The sequence below is a fragment of the Ostrinia nubilalis genome, chromosome 22 (genome assembly GCF_963855985.1).
Source record: "Ostrinia nubilalis chromosome 22, ilOstNubi1.1, whole genome shotgun sequence".
Classification (NCBI taxonomy): Eukaryota; Metazoa; Arthropoda; class Insecta; order Lepidoptera; family Crambidae; genus Ostrinia; species Ostrinia nubilalis.
In genome coordinates, this window is record NC_087109.1 from 9,675,912 (window position 1) to 9,701,384 (window position 25,473).

Sequence of the window (25,473 nt, forward strand, 5' to 3'; positions counted from 1 at the left end):
ATACTTCAGAAAAGAATAGCTGTGATCTAGCTTGAGTTTTCGTAAGTAAATAATAAATCTGCCCCTTACAGACGACATATTATTTAAATGTGTGGCATGGGCTGATTAAATAAGAAAACCCAATCACTATAAGCACCCATTCCATTTCATAAAAGATTGAGCCATTGTCAATGGGATAAAGACGGGGTCGGGTTATCTAACTGACAACAGCTTATATTGAGAACATGTTCTCTAGGCCGTTAGCCAGGCATTTAAAATTCAAATAGCTATCACATCTAACGGAATTTCGCCTGACCATTCCGGCGAACCGAATCGACGCCATAACATATTATGTTATCGATCTCCCGCAACAAATAGACCATTAATATTTGAAATGACCTCACCATTCTGTGGGAGTAGCGTCGGACCTCACGTCCTCGTACGCTGAGCGGATCGTGTCCCGATCCAAACCGGTCGTCATGGTTACCTGTAAAAAAATAATCAGCTATAGAACCGTATGCGTTTGCGCAGCTTTTAATAAGACTGCCGCTTTGGGACAGTAAGTGTTTGGGGAAAAAGTAAACAAAATTAATTATATTGAACGTATGTAAAGCCACAGATAATACAGGGTGTTTCAAAATACCCCCTAAAGCCTGAAAGGGCACAGAAACTGAAACAATCTGAAATAGAAGCCGTTGTTCCTATTGTCATATCTTGAACGGTTTTGGAAATAACGTACATCGAAAGTTTCCAAAAATATCGATATGAATTCCCTCACTATCGATCAGCTGCAGCGGGGTTCATCGAACGCAAATCATAGACTTTGTATTTTTCAGAATGTCAATTAGCCGCATTTTTTGCCTACTTCCTTTATCGATGTGTTCAAAGCATGTTTGTTCGTTAAATAAACATTTTAAATAGGTACTCACTAACACTTTACATGTGTACGTACATTTGAAAAATTTTGTGAAAACTTCATCTATCGAAACCAGGCCACTTGATGGAAAAAAATTCGTAAGTAAATAACTTTTTCCGATAGCAACATCACTACTAATGATAGTTTTCAAACATTCTTAGACAACAGAAAAAAAATAAAAAAATCCGTGAAATTCCAGGTAGGTTACGTTACCGTACCTTTAGTCGAATTCTGTTATTATTTAATCTTTGAAATTGCATTTCCGCCCATCTTTCCGCCCCTCTTTAGCTTACTCCTAGTACCTTTCCTGGTACCACCAGGAGTAAGATTGAATTGTGTTCCGTATAAAAATAAGCATTTAGTAACCCGTTTGTAAGTTCACCATAAGCACCAATAAGGCCTCATAATTACGGAGCCGCAGCGCATGATAAACACAAAAAATATTGATGCGAGTCGGGTGAAGTGTGCCAACCTCTCTTCCCGCGGTGAATCCTTCAGCGAGTATTGCCACGCATGCCGCAACAATAAACGTCGTGTGAGACGCATCGAAGCCATCCGCAGGATTCGGCTGCAAATAACGTTCCATTTCAAGAATACGCGTCTTAAATCGCTTTTCCGTAAAAGCACTCATGCACACACAATGCCAATGTTTGAACTCAGTTGGTCGCACAGCGTAAGATGCCCGGCGTCTCCGTAAATGAGGCCTTAGTTTTATTTCATTTTTTTATTTTAACAATTTGTTGAGTAGTCATTGGATACAGAGGCGTTCACATCATATTTTACAAAATCCTTGCAAAATGGGTCTTATTTAAGCAGCAAAAGGTTGATGTGAACGCATCTGTACCATTATTATTATTTTGTAATAATGAAGAATGTTCACTGATTTTGTTTTTTAGCTTTCTGTATTCTCTGTTAAAAATAAAAAATACACGTGAAAGAATTATTTCGATACGTCAATTAGTTTCCAAGATATTGAATTTTAAAAGTGCGGGCGGCGGCCGGCCCGCCATTTTATGCGCGTGACGTCATATTACAACGACTGGCTCATATTTGTATGGGTGGAATCTTGCAAACTGAATTAAGACCCACTTCCAGGCAACCGATTAAGCTGAAATTTCGCAAACACATGTGATTTGGATGACCATGCAATATTATGATGACATGGAGCTGATCTGATGATGGAGCTGGAAGGTGGCCATAGGAACTCTATAATAAAACGACTTAAATGCATCGAGTTTGGGCTCGTTCGTTTCGTATTGATGAGTATTTTAATTCTTTATAGTAATCGGGGTCTAATGATGGAGCTGGAAGGTAATTCGCAATAAAACGACACAATCGCGTCAAGTTTGGGTTTGGTTCAATTTTAATTTCTGTGATGGGTCTGGGTTTTAATATGTATAATAAGTTTGTATTTACAAAAAAAAAATATTTAAGTATGTTTATATCCGTTTTCTAGTGAGCGGACGCTGTGAATGTACGTCACACGGGGTCACGTGACCGTCGGCGGGACTCAATATTTAAGCGAACTTTGAATGCCTATAAAATCATAACTACTGGGTATTTTTGAATGAAATAAAAACTAATGTATTTGTAAATGTAAAAGCTTAACTGTAACATAGGTTTCAAGTGATTTTGCATACCTAGTAACATTCTCAATTTGCCAATAATAATAACATTAATAGCGGCATTTAAAAAAATGCTGAGAATTTAAAACAATTCTAAAATAATAATAATAACAACAACAAAAAACGTAGAAGGTACATTTTGACAAACATTTTATTTAGTAAGGCAAGTGCTCAAAGAAAGGCCAACGTGGAAGCAAAAGTACTAGGGAAACATCAGTGCTTGAGCTTAAGCATTTTGGGTTTTCAGTTTCTTTTACGAAACCCTAATAGACAGTGATTGTAAACATTTTTACTTAGAATTTTTTTGGTGGCATGTTTTGAGTTTGCACATTTGCATAGTAACGGTTGGCACCTTTTAAACCCGCGCGTTCGCGGGGGCGAGTGGGGCGCCTTATTACATTTTTCAAATATCCCAAAAATGAAATTTTAAGTTGGTATGAAGAACATGACGTCATAATGCAGCATCGTATCGTACAACTCCGTGTAAGTTTTTCCCTCCATTCGATAAAATTTGTCGTAACAGAAAATCAAAAAACATTAACTACTCACATCCATAATCATTATTTCAAAACACATAAATGCCTAGTCTACTAGTCAGGCATGATTCATGCATGATACAATATCGTAATACTAACTTACCATCAGGTGAGATCGCGGCCAATTGTTAAACTATTCATTTAAAAAATATGCTTTTATTTACTCATAAACCTTTCTTTAATAAATTTCAAAATCGTCTCGTACTTTTAAACTTAAAATCTTAAAAATCAATGAAAAATTAAAATAATACCCAAAGAAAATGTTGGCAACCTCATTAGTGAGTGGGCTAGGGAACACCACCCCCCGCCCTGGAGCCCACCACCCCCCGCCCTGGCGCCCACTCTAACGGCTAACTCGTGCGCAGCGCTGCGCGCCTGGTACACAATGGGCCGAAATATGCATTGCGTACTAATTCCGGACCAACAATATTTTTTTATACACAAATAATTTTGAACATTATGCCTTTTGTATGTTAAACTTTTGGTGGTACAAATACTCTTAAGATTGTGTATGTAATTCTAATTCAGCAAACTCTTACTGTAAACGTAAACTTATTACAAAGGTAATGCTAGAACATAATCACGGGATGCCATTACTTTAATATGCTTAAACTAAACAAGGCGGCTGAATAAAGGTATGGGAGAAATACTAAGTAGGTGCGCGTTATTGACACTGCACTGATATCAGAACGTGTAAACATTGAGGCTCAGTCAAAGAGAAGGTGACCTTTGTTCCTTAACTCGCCGATCCTATTATTTACTTTGCGTGTTTGAACACATTCACTCAATGTTTTGTTAAATTTAAGTTTAGCCACTACCTACTTAATGGCATGTATTTAATCGTTTTGTAATTATCTCTTTGTCAAACAAAATAAATCAAAAATAGCAAAAAAAAACTGACCTTTACACGAAAAACGCAATCTATGTAATTCAAACTTGGCATCAGCTTTCGTCTAAGCACAACTATTTGAATTGCATACTCATCTGTTTTCGGAATGCATATTTGGCTAGCTGATTCTGGTTTTACATTAATTGTAGAACAGTCATGTTTCTGATGTTGCAGTAAGTTTAAGATGAAAGTTTATTATTAACAGAGATGCAATTAATGTTCCCGTGTAAACACGTTTAGGATTATTATCTAGTACAATACTGTCTAACAAGTCTGCAATGCAATGTCTTTTCATGATTGTAATTTGTAGTGTTTTTCTTAAATGAATAAATTAAGGTACTATTTGGAACCGAGCTGCCGACTGTAACTGCTGACAGCACGTGCAGCGTCCCGTTGTTGTCTACGTCACTCACCATCAAGTGACAATGGGACGCTGCATGTTTTATCATATTATTATTAAGGAGGTTAAAGATTAGTTCGGTCCATTGGGGCTTCGGTAGCTCAAAGGTTAGCCACCGGGATTGCGGAAAACGCGGGTTCGATTCCCACACGAGATCATCAAGGTTCGGAATTCGAATAGTGTTCTATCTTTAGATATTAGTAGGTACAGAGGCGTTCACATCAAGTTTTACAAATGATTAAGGCTGATTTACACGTAATAAGTAGGTAACTAAATTTGAATTTGCATGTCGTTTAAATGCAATTTAATCACTTAAAATTAAGTCTTAAAGGATGATTTTCACGTATTATGTAGTTAAGTAGATAACTAAATTTTACCTTCATTTTTCGGGTAAGTTGGTGGATGGGGCTTATCACTTGACACCTTTTGATAAGCAGTTTCATACTAATTATGAGACATTTGGACATAGACTTAAAATTAAGTTAAAATTTAGTTACCTACTTAACTACTTAATACGTGTAAATCAGTCTTAGGCTGCTTTTGTAAAAGTGAAAATTATTAAGGGACGCTTTAGAATGTTGATATGAAAATAAATCTGAGAATTCATTAACATTTCTTCTATTTTAAAATGAGACGTAACTTGGTAGACAAAGTAGGTACATAAACGACATTGCGACATTCCTTTACCTGCGAAATAAAAATTAGCGTACTAAAATCATTGTTAAAATGTTGTTGAAATGTTGCATTGTCATAATAAGAAGTTGCAAAAATTTGGCATGTGGCACGATCCCGTTCGCACCACTTTGCAGTGTGCAGAAGCGCCGAAAGATCGCGACACCGGCCGTCGGCTCTTCTTTGATTTAGTCGTTCATATGCTTCGTGCGTGATCGGTGTGTTTTCCTATCGTTTAACTACTTTCGAAAGCTTTGTGTTTTGTGTTGTTTTGCTACAATGGCAATGTTTTCTAATTCCGAATATTATGAGATGATGTTGTGTGTGGGTCGAGCTGATGGAAAAGACAATGCCGGAAATTGGCGTCTTTTTTTTTTCGCGCGGCCATCGACCAAACTTTGTTTTTTGATTACAAAATAGTGTAATAAACCAAACTTACTATGACATGTATACCTCTAAACTCAGTCTGAACTGAGTTACGAGCATTAGAAGTTTGATGATTTTCATACTAGATTTGCTTTTTGCGCGCAAAGTTTTGTAAGAAATTGCAACAAAATAGTGAGATTGTATGTATGAACAAACAATACCATACATTAAAGGCTCCAGACATCAGTATGGAGCAGAATCAGCGCAATAAAAAAATAGCGCAATATTTTGTTGCAATTTCTTACAAAACTTGCGCACAAAAAGCAAATCTAGTATGAAAATCATCAAACTTCTAATGCTCGTAACTCAGTTCAGACTGAGTTTAGAGGTATACATGCCATAGTAAGTTTGGTTTATTACACTATTTTGTAATCAAAAAACAAAGTTTAATCGATGGCCGCGCGAAAAAAAAAAGACGCCACTTTCCATACAAAATCTGGCATTGCCATTTAACTCAAGCCCGTGAACTTTATCGGGAACAGTTTATCGAAGGTAGACCGGCGGCTGACCAGCGACGGCTTCCGTCGTATCAGTGTTTCCATGATATGGTGACACGTCTCCATTCTACGGGCTCTTTTCATCGATCGGGTTCTAGTGGACGCCCAAATACAAACGAAATGCGTGCAGAAGAGGTTCTGCAACTCTTTGAAGACGAACCGACGACCAGTACAAGGCGCGCCGGGGCGCGACTTGGAATGAACCATGTTTCAGTTTGGCGAACACTGAAAGAAGATGGTCAACATCCGTACCACTACCGCCGCACACAGGAATTGATTCCTACTGACTTTGCGCCGCGAATAACAAGACGGGCAAGAATATGCGTGCAGCAAGGAGGACGTCATTTTGAGCCACTTTTGTAGGTATGTACCTAACCATAATTTTGAATGCTTGTTGTTTTGTTAACGACGTGCGTGTATTTTTTTCTCCGTAGGTATTAAATAATAATAATACCTAGTAAATACTAGGCGCACAGAATGTTTTAATGAGGCGTGGCCGGGGGCGTGAACATAGAAAGTTGCTCCTGGTCACTCCTGGTAGGACAATGAACCCAAATTAGTGATGGGAATTTTTATAATCGATATTTTTATTTTACATAAATTTACCCGAAATTTGAATATGTCGCTATGACTGTAAGAAATTAACAAGGGACTCTTTATAGACGTCTATTAAATACCCTTCAGTTATTAGGGGTTTTTTTGAAACACCCTGTATAAGGCAGGTAAAACTATGTTTACTCAGATAACAAAATAGTAATTTGTATTGTAGGATCTATTTAGCGTTAGCTTGGAGTACTAACTACTTGATCACTTGTTTGGTGGACAGAATTAGACATGAAAGTCGTAAGTTTGAATACCAAGCAATCCACACTACAATGTTTCAAACATAGAGATCGGTAGAAATCACTGTGAGTCACTCTTACGCATCTTCGACGCGTCTCGCGCGTGCTCATTAGATTCGGTAGCTCGGCTTAATCGAATAAGTGGCGGTTACAAGCAACCACTGTGTCAACAAATCGATACCTCTGGGCTCAAAGGTCGTAAAGGACAAAGTACGACTTTTCAGGAGAAGCAAAAAACGATTTTTTATTTTTTTATTCGACAGTAACTTTTTTGTTTTTCGAGCTATTAAAATATGACCTAAGAAGAAAGTGCTTAGAATTCACAGCATTTTCCGAAGAGGTATTGAAAAATTGGACTAGAGCTGTATTTACTGAGATAGATTTCCTTTACGCCCTCAAAATTACATTAAAAAGACCTTTACGCCCCTCAAATATTCGTCCTAGGCAAGTTGCTCAGGACGTAAGTCTATTTTTATTTTACAAAACTACAAAACCAAGGTAATAAATGACAATTTACATAGTTTTATAGGTTTTCATAGGTCGTAAACGGAACATCCAGGTAAGGTATTATGCAAGGAAAAATTGATAATTTAGCTTAAATATTTAATGTTTTATGGTATTTGATATGTAATATACCATTTCTTCACATATTTAAATGAATTATGTTTGTTTTTAATGAAATAAAATGATTTTTCGTAGCTTCATAATTTTTTTTTAATTTAATGCACACAATTTTAGAAACTATTTAAGCAGAAGTTTTGATATCTTCGAACTGGAAGATACCATTTCCGATATAAGAGCGAATTTAGAAAATAAATTTATGACGCTTTTAAATAAAACTTCTTAAATGTCTACTTTTTACGAAAAGCCGAAACCAATTTGATTTTATTTATTTATTTCATCATTATTAATTTTTCGAAAAACTACAAATGGCGGACTTAATTCCATAGGGCAGTCTGTGAACCAGTTGACCTTATGATAATGCAGATAGGATAGAATTATTAAGGACAAAGGAAAACCAAACTAGTTATTCTAAATTCTAAATAGATTAAACATTATTATTCATAGTAGCTAGAAATTATGTTATTGTACTTGGTACAAAAGTAGAAAGGTTAAGTAAGTAAGATTACAAGTAGGAAGTTTTTCATTCCAGTAAAGTACATCCACTTACTTTACTCCTACATAATACCGTTTTTAAAAGCCAATTATTTTGTAGTATAAAAATATAACTTCGAAAAAAAGTGCATTAACGCTTTTTAGTAGATTGAAGTCTCAACTGACACTATGTTTCCCATGTTGTGTAAATATTTTTCCTGCTAGTTATATTTTATTAGCTGATCCAAATAACTTTAGAAACTATACTTATTTATTATAATTATTACAGTCAAAACTCAAAAGTGGACAAAATAATGACACCTTACGGCCGGTTCACACATGTCTCCGTTTTACTGTTCCGTTTTATGTTATTGTACTTGACGAAAAAGAAACGTACACGATAAAACGAAACAGTAAAACGGAGACATGCGTGAACCGGCCGTTGAGGTACTACAGTAAGGTGACTTTTTTTTTCATAATAAAATGTAACTAACTTTTTCATTTTTTCAATTTTTATGATGACTTGATGATGATCCTACCTTAATTAGGTAATACGTTATTTTATAGCATGTTTTCATTTTCTTAAATCATCTTTTAAAATTATCTTTTTCCCTGACAAATACCTAGTTTCTTCAAATATGAGAAATAATAAAAAGCAACATTACTTTACCCGATGTGGGTAGATGTCATCATTTTATATGTACAAATCACATAAATGTTACACTCTAAAATAGTTTTATTACATATTTTTGATGATTTTTTTATTTCTTTCGTTTGTTCCAAACGCACGTCATACTTAAATACAATAAGAAACATCTAATAAATTTACCTTTTCAGTTATTTTAATATCCTCTCTTTGTAGATTTTTAAAATATTTGTTTAGATAATCTAAGGGCGTAAAGGACAAATTATTTAGACTTTAGTATGAAATGTTAGGTTATACGCCCAAAAATGTGTGTTTACTTGTTCTTTACTACCATAGTAACTGTACTAAAAAATCAAATGTTATTTACATCCCAATTTTCACGATGAATTCTGTTTAGCTTATCAAAAATGATGGGTCGTAAAGGCACTTTTTTTGGGATTTTCGACAAACTAAATATACAGATCGATAGAGAATGAAATTCTGAGTAAAACTGTATAAATAACTCATTTTCGGTATTTTGTCCTTTACGACCTTTGAGCCCAGAGGTATCGAAATTGTTCGGTTATTAAACTAAATCGACAGTTACCAGATTTCTTTGAAATAAATTCTAGGGTGATCCGCATCGCTGATTGCCATTACATTATTTTGTTGTGTAAGCATTTAGTGTTATACAATTCTTGCTTAATGCTGAACGACGGATAATTCCAGATTAATTATTAATTTTATACAATAATCAGTAAGTATAATTGGTTTTAACGTAAAGAACACAACTACTGTAACACTAGAAATCAGTTTTGAGTAAATACGCGATAATAGAGCGAATAATTTTATGAAAATTAGGTGAAGTAGTGCCATCCATTAATCTAACTAATGAAAAGAAAATTAATCTAAATCCTCAAAAATCGTTTTGATTCTTTTTCTGCGAATAGAGCAAATAATGGTTAATAATGAAACAGTGTCGCCACACTTAATTATAACCAAATACAAAAACCCATTCCAAGCATAAAAGTAACCAATTATCGCCCGTATTTTATAACTGGGCGTGAGAATACGGATCCGTTAAACAATTTATACATTTTCAAGCGTGAAATTATTTGAGAGAATTTCAGTTTCCCCTGGAATTTCACACAAAAAGTTAATTAAGTAATATTTGTATTCTCTTTATTAAAACAGTTTACATAAATCCAACTGAAATTAATAACGGTTGAACATAATAAAGTTAATCAGTTTATATAAAATAGTATAACTTAATTTAATAATTAGGCAAACAAGCCGGTAAGTATAGTTTAAATATACACAGTAACTCCTACTAATGCCTATGATAGTAGAGAAGAATTACATGAAGATAAAATTGTAGAACTTAGAGACTTGTCTATGGCTTTTCATTACATTGTGATTAAAATGTGCATCGTGTAAAATGCCCTAAAATATTCGACAAGACAATGTGAAGCACTCACTGGGTACATTAATGGCATTAAACTGTCAAGAATTTTGATTAACGACAGCGATAAACGAGAAAAGAAAGTAAAGCTATAGAAGTTGCCAACATCCGTGTCAGCGGGGCTACTCCAAAAACGATATCAGAAGTTTCGGATGTTGCCATCCCTCTCACGCAAAGCGAGATGCCAGCATGAGCGACGGTGACAGATAGACCCGAAACTACGAAAACATCGTTTCGGAATAGCCCTGCTGATATCACGTTTTGGCTGCTCGACTTCGTTAAACAGTACTTGTTCAGATTAATTACTCAAACCCACGGAAAAGGAGAGAAATGTTTGTTGTCTTAATTGGGCCTTTGCGAATGGGGTCAAGATTGTAATAGTATATCCTACGTGGCGCACTGGACTTGGCTGTCCTCCAGGGAACCCAAATCGTAAGGTATGCAGGTACCTATTTTGGATTTATGTCAAACGGGAATGAGACAAGGAATTTGAATTTTGGTAAAATGATAACATTAGACAATGATATGGACACGGATTCATCTATAAGGCAATTTTGATAGTGCATCTTTCCTAACCATACTACTATAATACAGGAAGATCGATGAATTTTAATTTCAGTTCAACTGCTTACAACATATTTTTTTGAGTTGACTTGTACCAATTACCAAACCGCGAGTATCCAATATTATCTTCCTTTTTAATTAAATTTATTATCTTGTGAACTTAATAGAAAGAAAGAAAAAATATTTAATATGTACAAGTGTGTGAACAAACGTATAAGCTTGTTTCCAGTTCCAAAACAATATATTTGACCGAAGCCAAATAACTAGCTTCAGTCGGATTACTTAACCAAGGTACGAGCTACCTACTAATTAGTCTCACACCTCACTTCCTATTGAATATTATGGGATAGGAGGCAAACGACCAGATATAATGGAACATTTACCTTAGAAGAACACGAAAACCCCGAATGGCAAGACTCCACGTCCTGAACATCATCACTAGGCAAGGATTCGTCTTCCTTTCCTTCCTTGACTATGGCATATAACTCATCTATTCTAGTCTTCAAGACCTTAATCTCAGACCTAAGTTTTCTTCTGTCCATAGCCACTTCTTCCAGCGACACAATTTTCTCCGAAAGCTGGCCCAAAATCTTTCGCAAATCGTCCACATTTCTGGTCAAAAAGTCGAATTTTGTTATGATGCTGCTCTGGTTCTCAGTCAACTTGTTTATGTGCTCTTGAAGAGATTTAAAGTTATTGCCTTCCATGTGCAAGGTTTGGCACTCCTCGCTACCCATTTCTGTTATTATTTTTATTGTAATCGAAATAATTAATCACTGCTCATGTTACGTGTTAGTTAATTGTATAATTGCTATTTATTCTGCGATTGATTATTTCCTAATGAAGCCGAATTTGATAACAGATTTTGATGTTATTAATGTGACGTGTATGACACGTTGACAAGTTGTAGGTGATCGTGCCGTGCCAGTAACAGTTGCGGAAATAGTTTTGATTAGCGGTGAAGTGTAAAATTGAGCGCATTTTGCATTTTAATGAGGAAACAATGTTTGATTGAAATTGCATCGGTGTTGCGCAGGTCCAAATCGAAACTTTCAATAGAGCAGATCAATTAAGAAATTCCATCAGGCTGCCAGTAAAAAAGTCCGCCGTTTCCGAGAGGCTGGCGGCCAAGACCGTGCGGCACGCGGGCGCAGACCGTGAACGCTCGCAGCTTCATCTGAGATCACTTTCATTTCAGTGAAAACGCGTTGGACGTAAAAACTGGAGCAGCATTTGGTGCATGTTGCAGGCTGTGTCAAGTTATAAAAGTTGCGGGTAAAATAATTCATTCGTTTTACTTTGTTGCACGTCATGCTGCCTACACTATGTGCCTACATGTCAGGTTCCAAAATACATACAACTTTTCCTGGGTCACATTCACTCGCTAAAAATGGGTAATCAGATCGGGCACCTAGGTAACCTCATATTTTATGTCGAAGTCTCTGAAGATAAAACGATAAGAGTCATACATTGACACAGAAATACGTATAGGTACAGAAACTATCTGGGGAGACAGACGGAGATTAAAAGCGAACGCAAACATTTGCCCGACTAATATTAACCCAAAGTTTTGCCTGACACACCCATCGCAATATTCTGCTGCGATAGTCACTTAACTAACCCAAATAGACTTTTATATGAAATATTCTAATTTAGGTACGTTTCAGTTACGTTACAGTTATTGTATCACGATGATTCTCAGATATTTTATTGTGCATGAGAGCTTCTACATTACAATAAACGCGGCATAGGGTGGCACCATGCATAATCGATTGTCCGTGGTATTACCTATTTACTGAATACCAGTCAGTATTTTAGTTCGAATCGGAGATTTTACGTTTCCCTCTAAAATCTGAGCATTAAAATACACTGAGTGAGGAATCTTTCAACTTCTGTCTTTCCGATTTCCTATCAACCGGTGGCTTTGGGACTAAACGTCAATCGTTGATTTCGTCATCATTTCCAAATGTATTCAACAATAATTTTAAATGTTCTTAGGTATTTCCTAGAGGAAATTGTTAGAACAAACAGAAATGCCTTATCCTACATCATTTGATTGGGCAGCTGAAAATATTATGTTTCAAAGCCTCCTTTCATCCCTTGGCTCTTTCCAGCCTTCCCTTCTTCCAATTCATCCAACTTCTGAACCCAACTGCCTCGATAATCATCTTTCGCTACTTCTTATAATCTGTACCACCCCCCAAAGAAGAGTTTAGTACAACTATTTAATTCGCCACGTCTGCCCATACATAATAATTATGTTTTTACTCCGCGTGACGCTTACATGTTATTATGATTGTGTTACGGATACTTGGAAAACTTAGAAACGTTAATAGTGTTAATTTTAATCGTGATTTTAATGACTATTTTCCATATTTTAGAAGTCGTGATGTAATTGAATTGGGAGAAAGTTTAGCATTATTTTGTTAGCGGACTTATCCACCATGAAAATTTTAATCGGTAGTTGATTTGAATTATGTTTCTTGCACAACATACAAAATATCTTAAGTTGGCAACGAATTAAATAGGTATGTAAGTAAGTTAATAATGTATCTTCAGTCCGAGCAAACTAGGCCTATTATTAAAACAGTAAAATCAAAAACAGTAGAGAGACTGAGATATAAAAAAAAAATGTTAACTCACCATATTTTAAATCTCGATTTAGTACGTTGCACTTTCCTTTCTTCTGTTTGAAGTAAACAATACTACTAACAATTAAATTAGTCCTGAAACTGCTCCTAAGCAGGAAAATTAATTCGTTATACAGGCCTACAGCAAACTAGAGATGTCTTGGGTTATGTAGTTTCGGTTATGGATACGGTTACGGATATATTATTCTGTGCTATAAAATGCAAATAGTTGTCCAACTCGGTTCATTCCTCACGAATAGAAGGTGCACAGAAGAGATTTCATTCGCATCTGTCACACTCCTTTGGTCCTCCAAAAAATCTTTCGTCTTATGGAAAAAGGCTTGTGCGTGCACTTCAAAATGTAATTACTAAATCTGCGTAGGAACATGCTTATGTATGTACATCGGAAACTATCCGAAACTTTTTAATCAGTTATTTTTGAATTTCGGATAACCGAAAGTTTCCGTTACGGTTACGGAGATTTGTTTATTTCGGATATCCGAAATTTTTGGTTACGGTTTCGGATATCCATAACATCCCTGCACTCTTGTCTGTTTGTTGTGACTAATTTAGGTTAATAATAGACGGCCATCCTGTTTGTAAATTCTGTGCGGGAGTGACGATCTAGAGAAGCGTTACCTAGTATTTGGTTGTTTACCTCCAAAGATGAACCAAACCTATTTCCACTTAAATTCCCTGTATACTGGAACTTGGACAATATTATCTTAAGCGAGCAATAATTTAGGATGTAGAGAAGGAAATGTAAATAAATGTAGCGTAGAGTATATTGTCATTTTAATTAGAACTAAGCAAGGAATGAAGTCCTAAGGAACATGTGGGGCTTGTTTTATTGTTTTGTTTCTCTGTATTCCGATGTCCATCCAAGTAATTTTCTTGAAGATCATTCCATTTTTTGTGAAGAACTTTTCAAGGATCAAAATTGTTAAGATTCGTAGTCTCGTAGAGGCTACGTGTAAGGTGTGTTAAGGAAAGTGTCTATCGAATTCTGATTTATAAGATATCCCTAAAATAAAATTATTAGAGATTTTATTAACCATTAACATTTGTGTCAGACATTTACGAGTGTTGTGTTGTGACATTTAAAACGTACCTATGTCTAAAGTAGTTCGTGGATGGCGCCTCTTTTACTATACAAACCACTTTAGTCATTAGGCGAATGTGGTAGGTATATACCTACTTGACTGATAGCTATAGCACAACACAGAATAAATTTTAATACTTGGACGTGCTATAGTTCCTTCAACGTGATTGCCATAGCAAAACTAATTCACAACTCACAATCTTTCATTTTCTCGCAGATCGTGTTTATTTTTAGACCTAGTTTTATATTTCTGGTTAAACAAAATGGAAGAGTTTTGCAAAATTTGGATTTGTTATTCTCGCCAGTTGAATGGAGTTTTGTGATTGATTCGTGTCACTCGTGTGTGACCTTGTGCGTCCACGCGCACTGTGAGACCTCATAGTAATGTTTGTGAATACGGGCCGTCTGTCTCTCACCATAACTTCTTTGATGACTTTTGGTTTATGTTATTTCTAGTTCCAATAGATACAAAGAATTCAAGGGACAAACTGCAGTTATCTAGTGACATTTTTACTCATATTTTTCACGTCCTTTACTAAAACCATAGCTAGATTAAAAATCTAGGTTCACGAGATCTAATTTTTGAAGTTGTTTAACTTTGTTATGTGTTTTCCATAGTAACTATTATCAACTCAAAACTAATGTTATAATACCTAACAATTTGTGCAATATATCTAGGAGGAAGATGCCTTGTTTTTAATATGTTAATTAATTAATTATCCTTCTACATATGCCGTACATTTTACGTTTCGAGAGCTGTCCGTTGAACTCGGAGCATGCGTCATTCTGTATATTTAAATGTTCGACTGTTGACCTTCCCACTGCCGCACTTTCTTGGAATGGACCGACTTTTGATCTTTTGATATTTCTTTCTCCGATTTGGAATAATACCTAAATAAAAAACTGTAAAAAAGGTAAGGTAAGGTAAGGTCCTTGTCAGATAACAGATAAATAAATAGTTTAGTTAATTGATATAATTTTTATGTATAAAGGCAGCAGACACAACTGTGTCTCACTCACTAAACGTTTGTATTTAAAGCTCTTTTTGGGAAACGCCCTATTCAGTTTGGATGTTGTTTGAAATATACCTAATATTTTTATTGACTGAAAATGATGATGATGCTGTTTTGAATTGCAATCAAATAGGAAACTTCAAAAGTTAGTTTGCAAGATTTCATAATCTACTCACGAGTTATTTGTATGTTTTTTGTATGTTTTATGATTATATCTACCACACAAATTACCCTATAATTTGGATTATTAAGCGAAAGAAAGCAAGGCATGCCAATAATAATGTTGATCTACCAGTAAACAAAAATCTACCAGTCGTAAAAAGATTTTGATAGCTAAAAATAACTGCCGAGAACTTGGTTGCCTTAGACAACCATGTAACGTTTATGTTTAACCATATCTCGTTAACATATTAATATTAAAGTTAACAAGAGCGTCCTGCGGTTAAGCCAAGATTCAATTAGTCCGTCTTTGTGTTTCTACGCGAGGTTGCGGTTAATCTTGTGACGTAACTGTTAAGTGTTGGTGTTAACCTTCTTCTATTTTATGGGTTTAACAACACAGGTTCTGGTGTGAGACTATGCTATGACCCGCCATAGGCGTTTTTAACATAATATCTCTCTCTCTCTCTCTCTCTCTCTAAAAGGAGACTACCTTTAGGTTCAGAGTGTCCAATTCTGGTAGAATGTCCAATGTTCAATTGTCTGGTGCTCCCCCCAAGATGTTGGGCTACTAATTTGAAGATGTAAGTACCTACTCATACTAATCCCCCCCCCCCCCCTGAAAAAGAACCCTAGATGCTTATTATCTTTCTTATTCTAAAGTGAGAGAGTCCACAAGTTCCACAACACAACCCTTATTATGGTTGGTGCCAGTTATTAAAAAAAAACTGACATGACTCAATCGGATCGGACTAATCATAATAATCATAATCATAATATATTTATTGCTTCAGCTTATCTTGCCTTCCGAAATAAAGCACATAGAGGTATGCCTGATTTCTGAAGGTCCGAATGGAGATTTTTGCTTGGGCGGGATCTTTCCTGGCGAATATTATTAGTTTAGCTATCTATTTCTGGCCTTACTTGGAACCAATACCTAGTTAGTTGTCGTTGTGTTGTGTAACCTAAATAGTTGAACCATAACCATTGGATAAAAATAGGCATGGCCAAAAAATCACTTACAAATAATCAGAGAGGCGGTAATTTTTCAAAGTAACAAACTCAATCAATGCCAATTTTGCAGAAAACACTTACAGGGCATGTTATCGCGTAAGCCAGTCAAGATTGTAATCCACTTTATCGTCTCATGACTGCTCACAAGGAAAACTGCACTTAGCAATAATTGATTTGTGTTTACAAGTAATTTTTGATAAGGACTGACGAGTGTTTGCATGGTGAATTGAGAAATTAGCTGGGAAAATTCTTCAAGAAAGTCAGTGTTCTTGTTCATTTTCTGGAGTTCCTTTTCAGACCAAGAATATGGACTACTGTCACAGAATAAGTAATAGTAGGGGAACCTGTTGAACCTTGGACAGAGTTGTACCTAAAACAATTGTATATATTTTTTAAATTATGAGGTTTTATGAAAAGTTGTCTAGGGTATTACATACGTTATTTGTCAACATTAACGTGAAGTTAGCTAAGATTCGCCGACGCCGTGCAAGTACAAGAAAAAATGGTAATTTAATATTTTGCACTGACGCAGTGAGATTTTGGAGGTTTACTTCATGTCAATTTATGAAAAATGTTGCATGTTTCACAAAACGGTTATAGTTAGAACATAATCTTTATATATCTAGCTACTGGACGATATGAGTTTCAGATCCTAAGCTCAAATGGAAGTGGGTTTATTGTGCTTATTAAGTGAAGTAGTCGTAATGTTGTACCTTGACCACCCAACTAGCGATGAACCTTGGTCACTGATTTTCATTACGTTTTAATGAGAATTTTATTGTAATAAAAAAAACATATTATACTGTTATAGAAACAATGCCCCGAAGACCTCAAAATAGCAATTTAAAGTCTGTTTTTGATATATATTTTATTAATTTCTAATGTTTTTTTAAATTTACGTTTAATGTATCTTCATATGACTTTTTTAAGATTATTTTTGTTGATAAAGCGGTTTTAATGGATATTTTGCTAGAATTTAAGTTAAATGATAAGAAATAAAAAAATCTAGATTGAAAGTTAAAGCCACTCCAGCGCGTATTTTGTCCTACACGACATAACATATCAACATTCAACAAAATTTTCTAGAAAAAATGTTGAATATTGTCATATTTTTGTTGATTGTGTAAGGCTAAACATGGACTGGAGAGCCGGCTTGAACTTAAGTGATTTGTTGCCAAAAAATTGTGAAAAATAAATAGTACAAAAAATATGGATGAGGATCTTTTTTAAAAAATTCTTTTACTTAGATATTGTTGCTAATAACTGTAATAATTGGTATTTCAAATAATAATTTAACAGAAAATTAACAAATTGAAGCGAATATAAGCATTTATTTAAATTTAAATAGGTACAACGTACACGGTCCAAGGTACATCTGGTTTGTTGTACCTAGGACAGTTTTCCCTTTTTTTTTCTAGCAGCTAGTATGCCCAAATTTTTTAAATTATACACAATTTTATGAATGAATTATGTAGTTAATTAAATGATCTTTAAATATAACTGCACTAGACAAGTTTAAATATCACCATTATTTTTCAAAAAATCAAAATTCGAAAAACTGGCCTAAGTACAACAGGTTCCCCTACAGGTACAGAAGGATTACTCCGCAAGACGATTTAAATAAATGCGAGTCTTGCTACGACGCGATACAGTGGAATTCAGCTCGCACAGCACTAAGTACCTACAATTTTATTCACCTACAAGTTTTGTCTCTTTCTATCGCGTGCCTCTGAACTCTTCTTACGCTGTTAGGGTTGCTGTCTAGTAGTGTCTAGTAAAAAAATAATTAATCTACTTATTTGTAATGAGGTACGTATGTAGGTAAGTACGCATTGATTATGGAAAACCTTGGGAGAGGCCTTTGTCCAGCAGTGGACGTCATTTTTGGCTGAAACGAATGAACGCATTTTGAGCAGTAGTCATGGTAGGTTAGGTTCCTATACTATCCTAAGAATTATTGATTACCTACATGGCCAACATACCTTTCAGCATCTTTGGGAAGCGAAAAAAAAGATAAATCCGGTAGATTTCGTTTCGAATTTAAACACCCGAACGCCGCACAATAATATTTCTTTCTCTTTATGTCCATTTTTAAATAATACTTCGATCATAGAATTAGGTACTACAACGCACGCCAGCGTCCTGACGGGCGAGCGCGTGACACTCGACTGATATAATACCCGCCGGCGGGGCGCTTCGCTGTAGGTAATTATCGGATGTACCGCGCGGAGTGAGCCAGGCCTGCTACTGTGCATAATAACTCCAGACAGAGTAGATATCTAAGTAAAGGCTTGGACAGCACGGTTATTGGTCTTACAGTAATTATAAGTTTATTTATCAAAGTAATAAAGAGAAGCCGATCGATAAAGCAGCTGTTCAATTTGTAATGAAAATTCATCATCTTTTGGAGACTCGACAATGCCAATGCAATTCCTTTTATCTTAGAGGAATATAAAAGGAAAAGTTTAACCACACATACACGATTCATACATTGTTAGGTACAGTGCAATCGTCTTGCAAACAACGATGTTGATAAGAATGCGCTAAACAGTGCCATGAAATTACCTGAACCTATATTACATGTATAGGTACAGAAGACAGCACATCAGACTGTTCATTTTAGTTGCAAACTAGCTTCTATTACAACTGTATATGACCCCACGGTGATAAGCTTGACGTGCCGCCCCGTTTGTACCTACTATTGTTTGCGGCGGCGTACCTAAGTTGTGTTATTTTGTGCTGGCAGACAGTGAAAGATAATTCCCAAATTGGACAAACCATTCTTACAATGATGTAATAACTTATAACTGTAGGAAATTTATCAAAAGAAGTGCTTGATAACGTGGGTTTAACCAATAAAACCAAAGTTTATATTTTCATATCTCACTCAGTCACTCACGTATCTCAAGTACCTAGTTGCGGTATTTTTTAGTCATTTGGCATACATAATCCACATTTTATTTCAAGTTCACAATAAATGAATGAAATATGATAATTATCATTTTTTTAACCACGAAAGTCCTTCTTTCTGAGCATAGGGGAAGTGCTGGTATAGAAAGAAAGAAAGAAAGAAAAAATGTTTATTCAGTAGCGATCATTGTCCCGATTGCCGCCTTAAAGGGCCTTTTTGACTGACAGAAATGATTCTTTACACGAAGTCTCTGCCCTCGTTATTTTTTGTGTGTAATTATAAGTTGTTTTTAAAGCAGTTGCCAAATTTTCAGGAAGGGTTCTACTCATTTGGTAGATTATGTTTGAATAATAAAAAAATCGTCATTTTTACAAGCAGGCAAGACGCGGTTAGATACTTCATGAGATGGAGCTAGCTAGCTCCATAAGGTTGATTGACGTTGAAGTAATTTAATCTTGAGAAGCCATTTCTGTATAACTTAAGTAATTAGCATTCGATTGAAGTTACAGGCACAGTCACGGCCTGTAAAGTCTTAAATTAACAATCTTCAGCACGTTATGATGTTGACCGATTTTTTTAAGCATAACAAGGCAGGTATGGTACATATCAGATTCTACTTTGAAAAGGCCCGGATTATAATGTTCGGGAAAGACAGCAGCAGGCAACGAATTCCAGTCCCTAGCTGTTCGCACTATCGGAAATATTTTGCTGACTGTATCGCTGCTCGCTTCATTTCAACTTTTCCGTGACTTAGCCAAAAACAAATACTGTCCAACATAAAACAGGACATGTCACTGCTTTCTCAGACAAAAAACCGACCAGGAAGTACTTTCACACATGTGTTTGTTCCACAATGCTTCCTTTGTCAACGCATAGTGCGCTGACCGACTCGGCGTCGGTTGAATGGAGTACTGTGAGCTTGGTACTGGCTGTTTTTTATTCTATTACATTTTATTACCTAGCTGTAAAAAGGTCAACAAGGACAGTGCGGGATACTGTAATTTTCGTTGTTAGAAATTTTTGAAAAAAATTCCTGAAATAGAAGTTGCAATGGATAATGAATGAGCCTATGATACCTACCTATTTATTTGTATTTAAATTGATAAGGTAAATAAGATAGTCAGTTCCTCTGTGGTTGAGGAATTTGAGGTTTCCAGATGAAGCTCTCTTCCACCTTCGGCCTGACCATCACTTTCCATCGGGTGAGACCCAAGAGCTTCCTCATTATGGATAAATAAAACCTCGTTATACTTAATACAAATTAGTATGGTCATATTCTTAAAAAGTGGAAACATAAATTACATTCATGTCTTTATTAAACTCTCTAACAGAAAACAGGCTCAATCACTAAAGCTATCTGTTAATAATAGTCGAAATTCGTTTTACTTACGCCAGCGAAGATTCACATAAATCCATAATTTTACGTTACAACTTTTTGTGTATCTTTCCTGTTTGATCGATGTAATTAAATCAGTTTTAAATTCAAGTAAGTCGTTGATACATCGACACAATAAAAAAACTGAAGCAGGTGGTCTAACCACTAAACCACAGAGGCGGTTACCAGACTTACGCCCATATTCAGAAACATTACTATAGGTCTCACAGTGCGCGTGGACACAGGGTGACACACGAACCAATCACAGAGCTTTATTCCACGCTGTGCGTTCGATTTGCTGCTTCAATTATTCAAGCATCGTTTGTGAATACGGGCATTAGAATAATTCAATTAGTGAATGAGTCTTCTTCATTTTCCTCCATTGGCGCACCACCATCTTGATTAGAAAGTGTCGAATGTCGATGTGCGTGAGCATTGTCTTAGCAATCAGCGTCTTAATGAGATTATTACAACAAAATATCTCTGCACAGCACTGCAGTAATTTTTGTCTGTTTCTTTTGGTTGCAACACGTTGCAAGACACTCTTGAGCAAACACAAAAAGAAGTATTGATTCGGAAGATTGATGATTTATTGATCTTTGAATTCATCATCCGTCATACACTACCTGCTAATAGTTTTACAGTTTAAAAATAACTTTTTTTAAATATTGCTTCTTTCGTCTTTAGTTTTTTTTGACCCATTGTTGGGTAAGTGAAAGACATAAACTCTCCCCTCTTCCCTTTTAAAGTCCTAAGATCGAACTATAGAATATGACTGATAAATCCTGAAAAATTGACGATTATCTCGATTATCTCGCGTGTCTGTAACTATGTCGCGTACTGAATCTTTTTTATTGCGTAGTCAGCAGGTAAGTACCTAGGGATAGGGTTATGTCTTCGTTTAGTTTGGTATGCGTGGTTACTGGAACTGTTGAAAAATAAGAATGTCACGATCGCGTCAAATCCTGACGATCCTGACCCCACTTAACTGTCCTTTTGTGATTGTGACGAGAATAAACGATTCGCTTGGATTTTTGCCAATGCACTCTGATTCGAGGTCACGGGCTTGTTATCCTGTAAGTGGCAACAATAACTATGTTTTCTAGTTATTACTTATGTTATTTTAGAGTGAGACAGCTGGTGTCCCGAATTTTGTACTACATAAGATCATATAAACGCGCCAAAATAATAATTTTGAAAATTATGACCATAGTTATTATTATTACCATAGACCAAACGTTATTATTACATACATAACATAATTATCTATCATTCATCATTAAAAAAAATCCTATCTAAGATAAAAATGCACATTGTAGGTACAGAGAATAAAGAGACCGCTCCAGTACAGTACCTATCAATGTTAAAGATAAACCAAGATAAATAAGGCATCACGAACCATTAACATGATTAAGTTCAAATCATTTAACTTAGCTTCTTAAATAATTCCAGACGTTTCCAAGTGGGGAGTTTAAAACTAACATCAGTAAAGCAAGATTAACTACTCCATGCTTAAGCTGTGGTTATTTTTATCAATCTATGTGAGGCACGCGACGCTTCCCGCCATCCGCCATTTTTAGCCGCCATGTCCAAATATGGCCGGCATGACTCGGCAATTTGTCATCGCATGAATATCGAAGAAAGGTAATAAAAGGAAAATATTTACAAAGAATGCATTTCTACGTAATTACTCGTCTCACGCTACGGAAGATTGAAAAGTAGAGTATCTTACTATTTCATCTACAAGACTGCGCGGTTTTAAATGCTTGATCACCGTTACCAACAACAAAAGTGTGGAAGAAATGCTGAAGGCACTTAGCTCAAATCCGAGATACAAGACCAAATGTACAAAAACTTACGTTGAAGGTCCTTTAGCACGATAAACCTCCCAACAGATGTAGGTAATTTTTGTGTAACCAAAGTAGGCAGACTTTATTGAATTTAAATTGTAAATGCACGTACTAGTGTTTCTTGGCCGCATATCATCGAGAAATGGACAACAATGTGTTTTAAATTGTAATGGCGGTCGAGGTGACGAAATGCGACGCTTTATCGACCCAACAGGTCCCAAATTTGGGCACCCTTTTTTGGGTCAGGGTTTAATTAAGTTTATAACTGGCCTATAAAGTTACCTTGTTGCCAAATTAAGGTGAAGCGACCTTTGTAAGACAGGTATTACGGATAAAGTTAATCTTAAGGATGCCCACAATAAACGGTTAACAGGAGACAAAACCCCCGGTGAAAGTGAATCTGCTTGTTTTTTGTTCAGCCTAAGAAACATTAGCTTCAAGCACTGTCATCCAGCAGACACTTATCTTGTGGACATACAATAATGTAAAAATTTTAAATTAGCCTCCACATTTTGAACTCAACTGATCGACTCAAGGCGAGCGATGACTTTTAAAAAGAGATTTAATAAATAAAATTATAAAGCTTGCAAGAGTAATGTCTTTTACTTTGCCAGGTCACAAGCACAACTGCAATATTTTGCACTTTCAAAAATTCGGTTATTTACTAGTACAGTCATCATGACATTACCTGTGGCAATGACTTGATGGAAAGGCAACATTTATTTTGTTACCTTTTCTGGACTTATTTGCTTAACTTACGAGGCCTAAGACAAGAAGACTGGCCGAAAATAGCCGATTTTATAAAAGTCATGCACCAATATTCTGTCGAACGCGCACGCCGGGGTCAACGGCCGGGACTAGTTTAGTTTGCTTATAAATCTTTAACAAGATTAACGCGTACCTATAAGGTTTTGGTTTGCTACATCGAAGCTCTACGGCGCCATGTTTGACTTATTGACTTAATATTACAACTTATTTGGCCTTTTACTTTGCTTAAAGTTAATAAAGTTAGGCTAATTTCGTTTGGTATTGTCTAGAATTACCTTTCAGTAAAACTGGTTGTCGTTGACATTGATCAATAAAAGCATATTTTATGTAAGGCCTATATTGGTAGAGTCGAGGGCACATCAGATCAGAGCCCCGATTATGGTAATTTTAACGTCAACAATCCAGACACGCTTCTCGATTCTGCGATACGATTGGTCGTCCAACAGCGTACGTCAGCTGTTTTGACCAATCATATTGCAGAATCAGAAACGCGTCTGGATTGGAAACGTTAACAATTACCATAATCGGGGCTCAGACTACATTGTTCTTGATAAATTGGATCTACATAAATATCACCATAGATACTAAAAACTATTTAAGTAGGTACCAACCCACACCCTGAAAGAAATACTTATTTCGCCTCTATTATCTGAAAATATTGCGAAAATAGCAATATTTTCCATTATCCAAAGAACTCGACACAATAGCTTATTCCCAGAAAACTAGTAACGAAATTAATGACAATGAAAAAGGAGGAATCCGTGGGTAGGTAAAAGGTAATTCCGTAGTTAAGGATCGATTTCGTTCTAATGAAAAGAAGATGGCAGATGACAACATCATATTAAATAGAACGAGGTCTAATAGTGCTCCCTAAAGATACCCAGTTGTTTAAGTTTTTGGGAAATTAGATATTATGTGGGCTATAATATCATAAATTAAAAAGAATTTGTTTCTGAAGAGGTCTAAACTATTAGATTGGGAACACTAGTTCCCAAAAGACACCTGTTTTAGTTTTTGGGACCAAAAGAAATTAGATATTTGGGTTGTTTCTCAAATAACATAAAGAACATTATTATGTGTGTCTATTTACCTACTCGCTTTTTAATGATATCGTAAGAAGCAGTCCCAAAACACTGGTGTACCATTTCAATATGTAATAACATCAACTCATAGTCATTTATGTCTCTGAGGAATTTACTTTCGTCGTATATTTTTATGGCTATATCTTGTTCCGTATAAGATGTCTCTATTCTCGTATTTATATTTATATCGATCGTACAATAAAATCTTCTAAACATCACAACATCGCCTTATTATCGCTAGCCTTATCCCAAACACACTGTATATTATTATGTAGGTAGGTATATCGGTCGTACAATCAAATCTTCTAAAGATAAAAATGTTTGACGCTCTAATTCGATTTCCTGTAGTTTTTTTTTTATATTTTGCTTATTAATATAACATGATTAGTGATAATCTCAACAAACACGAAAATACAATAAGTATTTACTTATTCTTCGCATCTAAACATCCACTTACAAGTATAGATCGATAATTCAAGAACTGAACCGGATATTGTATAATTATTGATTTCTATTTATCAACGCATTAATTGGAATTGATTTTTGACGCCTTCACTGATTAACAGTGCCGCTCATCATTCTTGAGGGTTGCTACTTGCCACCCGAGATTTAGATGGTAGAGCAAGCTATATTTGGAACAGAACTATTCCCAGCTCTCGTTCCCACCGCTGCAACTCCTGTGTAGCCAGGATTTACTGCTTGACCGCCAAAAAACCCAACCAAGGCCAAGACCAAGTTTGTTCCGGGGGAAAGTTAAACTGTTATTGGACCCGAAACGAAATTAATCAGAAGAATATAGGAGGACTTCGAAGTTTATGTATTTGGGACATGTATAAGTACCCTGGAAAGGGCCTAAGTACTGAAAAATACTTTTCCTTTGACTTTATACAGCCCAATATTTGACGCAAGTAAAGCTATTCAGCGCTATACCAGTGGAATATGTAAATTGCTTCGCAGATAGCATTCCTATGTTAGAACACCTCAATTGGCCACCGACCCGTGGCCGTCATGGGTGGCTAACACCGTAGCTCATGGAGATCA

The 25,473-nt window shown here is 35.7% G+C and overlaps 1 protein-coding gene across 4 annotated transcripts in view; it reads right to left on the bottom strand.

Annotated features, from left to right (window-relative positions):
• LOC135082817 (coactosin-like protein) overlaps nt 1–25,473 on the bottom strand; it is a 34,793-nt gene that overhangs the window by 3,988 nt on the left and 5,332 nt on the right. For 2 of the 4 annotated variants that reach the window (XM_063977580.1, XM_063977581.1), the window contains exon 2: nt 384–466. In XM_063977580.1, coding sequence (XP_063833650.1) covers nt 384–466 — 83 coding nt within the window. Of the gene's footprint in view, nt 1–383; nt 467–10,911; nt 11,373–13,171; nt 13,254–25,473 lie in introns of those variants that run through there. The other 2 variants (XM_063977582.1, XM_063977579.1) reach the window with 2 other exon arrangements.